Genomic DNA, 4,057 nt, shown 5'->3' with positions numbered 1-4,057 from the left:
TGTACCTTTTAATAAATCAAAATAATGAACGAAGCACATTGATCACAACAATCATATCAAGATTAAGAGTATAAGAACATTTAATGAGCTAGAGAGGTAGTTTTATATATTCAGCACAAAACACTTATCTCTACTTGGTCCGTCCAATACACACAAAAATGTACTAGCATGAAGTTGGAACATAACCATTCCCATAATCAAGATAGATTATATTTTAATCTTATGCTACAATCATCAAGATACTTTGCCCAGCTTTCATCTTTGATTGTGAACATTAACTTTATAACTTATAAGAACCGACAATTTAATCTTCCGCGTATGAGCTAAAACTCCATACACTAAATCGTCTACTATATAAGTAAAGGGCACACATGAACAAATGATCTATTTAAATTAAGACTTTATTGAATTGAATAAATAAATAAACAATTGTTCCAAAAGAAATAAAAATAATACTATGATCAAACCGCATGGTTAATAGTATATCCTAACAATTCACCAGTGGGAGTAAGAATGAAAAGTAATATTATTTGGTTGAATCGTAATCTCTTGATATTGAGTTGTTTACTTCGAGAGTAAATGTTAGAGGAGCTTCCTTCAAATAATGGAAGGTATCAACAAAAGTTAGGAGAAGTAGGAAAATGTGGATAATTTTTATAATATTATAATTTTTAAGAGATTTCGAATTTTGAAATTTAAAAACATTGTAGAGAAAAATACTAATTGAAAATACGCTGTTAGAGAAAAAGACTATTCAATTAAGTTCTCCCGTACCAATTACTACGAATTACCTCTAATCTGGCAAGACAGATTATGTAGGGCAAGTATTATTATTATTATTGTATTGTATTAACTTATTAAGCTAATGTACGTATTCCTCGTAATAAAAAATAAATATGTATTGCCATGTCATCACTGCCAAGTTGGCATTACATCCTTGTTGGACCACCCCACCATCATTCTTTTCATCCCGCAACACACCTCATCTTCATTCCCATACCCGTAGCTCCTATCCTCACCTTCACCTTTTACAGTATTTATCTAAATTATATACAAATGCTTTTAAAATGATGTTTTTTGCTTACTTATCAAATACAAGAAAATAGATAATAAATCGATTTTTTTCCCGAAGAACATTTTTTGATTTTTTTTTTTTTGTGGAAAACATTTTGCTTCCTACCAAACACACCCTAAGTCAATGTACGTATTCCTCGTGAAGAAATAAATACGTATTGCCATGTCATCAGTGCCAAGTTGGCATTGCGTCTCATTGGACCACCCCACCCCCATACTCCCCCCCACGCCTCCTCGCCCCCTTCAAGTTTTGATACTATCATATAAAGGCCAAAGTGGAACAGAACACAGAATAAAAACCACACACACACACACCACACACACACACACACACACACACACACAGGGTGTTCTCTATCTCTTCTCTTCTTTATTGTTTCTCTCTTATTATTGTCTCTCTCTCTTCCTCAGGCGTGTCATCCAAATTACAGTCTCTCATCATCAATATCCATAATTCTTTGTCTCCGTTGTTCCCTGTTACACTCATTTTCTCTTATCACTCTTTAATATTTTTGTTTGTATGATTATCAATGGCATGAATTCTCTTTTTTCCATCAGCTTTTGACTCTTCTTAAACAGACAATAAAGACATTCCTTTAATCATTTTTCACCCCACTCCTTCATTTTACTCTCTTTTTCTTCCTGTTGCTCTGTTTTCGTCTTCTTCTTCTATAAAAATAGTACATATGGACAGATATAACTATCAAAAAGAGAGAGAAATCTCACATTCTTCAAACCCATCATTCTCCTCTACACTTCTTGACGCAATTTACCGTTCAATTGATCAAGGAGAAGAAGAAATTGTTCATTACAAAGAAACAATGCGCAAGAAACACAGTACCAACAACAGCAACAACATGGAGAATTTCCAAAAAGCTTGTATGATTGAGAAATGGATGGAACATAAAGTAAGTGAAAAAGTTGTTCGAAGAAACTCTCTTGCAGATATCGAAAGGAAATCAAGAAATTTGATGAATTCAAGCTCGAGTTCTTCAGATTCTAGTTATTCAGAAACCGAAGCTGTTTATAATAACGGAGTTATTTCATCTAGGTCTTCTTCTTGTTATGGTTTGAATAGACCTAAACCAATTAGAACTTCCATTTCAGCTCCGAACCCTGAAAAAATCACCAAAAACCAAGCTAAATCACTCAATAGTTATGCCGATTTTGTTCCTAAAACCAAAAATGAAACAGGGTTTGTGAAAACAAAATCAAAAGCTTTGAAGATTTACGGAGATTTAAAGAAAGTGAAGCAACCAATATCACCAGGTGGTCGATTAGCAAGTTTTTTAAACTCAATTTTCACTACAAATGTGAAAAAACCAAAAGTTTCATCAAATTCAGCAAATGCATCTACTTGTTCTTCAGCTTCTTCATTTTCCAGGTCATGTTTAAGTAAAAGCACTCCAAAATCTAACGGAACTAAACGTTCCGTCAGATTTTATCCAGTCGGTGTAATTGTAGACGAAGATTGTCAACCATGTGGACACAAAAATATATACGAGGAACACAAACCCAACAATATCAGAAACGCCATTAATGAAGAGCTTAAATTCCATGCTATGGAGAACAATCGTCGAGTTGATCAAGCTGCTAAGAATTTGTTGAGGAATTATCAGAGAAATTCACAAATCAAGAAAATGGAGATTTTTGATGATGAAGATGAAGATGATGATGATGTGGCAAGTTGTGCTAGTTCAGATTTATTTGAACTTGATAATCTTTCTGCAATTGGAATTGATAGTAATAGGTATCGTGAAGAATTACCGGTTTATGAAACTACTCATCTTGGTACTAATCGTGCTATTGCTAATGGTTTGATTTTGTAATTCCTTAATAATATATTTGAAAAAAAAAAAAAGGAGGAAAAAAACTGTTAGTAGAGTGTATTATTGTTAACTAATGTAATTTATGTAATTGGTTTGATTGGGGGTTTACATTGAGAGAAATGAAATTTCTCCTCGAAATTAATTCTAATATCTACCTTGTGTAAATGTTTTCTTAGTTCTTACCTCTTTTCCATTTGTTACTTCTTGTTTACCAATTTGCCAAGGAGATTAATAAAATAGAGGTAACCTTATCACTTGTGCATAGGCCTAGGCATTGAGTTCGATTGAGTTTACTACAATATCGAACTGAGCCAAAACTTGACCGAGCTTAGTACTGTATCAAGCCGAATTCAATCAAGTGTTATGAAAGTGTAATCGAGCTTGAATTAGGTTCAACCGAAATTATTACGACATTGAACAGAGCTGAACACGACCGAACTTGTTACATTACCGAGCCAAATTTGGTCGAGCTTTGTCAAAGTATAATCGAGCTTGAGCGGAGTTAGACGAGCCAGCCTGAGTCGGCTCTTTAATATATAATTTTGCATAGTGCTATGCCTTTATAAAAAATAAAAAAAAATCATAATAAATTGTTGATTAAGAAAAATATAAACATTAGTAGTATAAATTGGTATTTATATTCAAATATGATTGAATTATATGCATTATTAGTATAAATTTAAACACAAATAAAGGCTAACTTAATGTTGATTTTTTAAATATCAGTATAATAATAGTTAAATTCCAAAAATAAAAAAGAGGGTTCTTGAGAGATCATGTTCACACGAGAAGAATATGACGAAAAAGCAATTCAAGAAAAGGCAGATCGTTGTATTCATCAAAGACAGAGTTTAGGCTTTTTTTCATTCAATTGCTTTTTTATTGGTTATTGTGGGTCCCTTTTTGCTTCAAGATGGCGCTAGCATCACCACCATAAATATCCCTTTGAATTATCAAGTCAAAAAAGCTACTCCCTTCTTTATTATCAACTATTTATATATATCGGAAAAGGGTCAAAATTACTCCTGAACTTTGAGAAATAGTTTATTCATATTCTTCGTTATACTTTAGGGCTAATTATACCTTTACCGTTATACTATGGGGTTAATTATACCCTTATGTCTAACAGCTGCGACGTGACATCATCCCAGTCT

The 4,057-nt window shown here is 32.8% G+C and overlaps 1 protein-coding gene across 1 annotated transcript; it reads left to right on the top strand.

Annotated features, from left to right (window-relative positions):
• Positions 1 to 1,412: 1,412 nt before the first annotated feature.
• On the top strand, positions 1,413 to 3,144 carry LOC132055311 (protein BIG GRAIN 1-like A). The gene has a single exon (XM_059447051.1). The coding sequence runs from the start codon at positions 1,761 to 1,763 to the stop codon at positions 2,901 to 2,903; it is 1,143 nt and encodes a 380-aa protein (XP_059303034.1). The 5' UTR covers positions 1,413 to 1,760; the 3' UTR covers positions 2,904 to 3,144.
• The last annotated feature ends 913 nt before the right edge of the window (positions 3,145 to 4,057 follow it).

Source organism: Lycium ferocissimum, chromosome 5 (assembly GCF_029784015.1).
Source record: "Lycium ferocissimum isolate CSIRO_LF1 chromosome 5, AGI_CSIRO_Lferr_CH_V1, whole genome shotgun sequence".
NCBI lineage: Eukaryota > Viridiplantae > Streptophyta > Magnoliopsida > Solanales > Solanaceae > Lycium > Lycium ferocissimum.
This window is presented reverse-complemented; position numbering and strand designations above follow the sequence as displayed.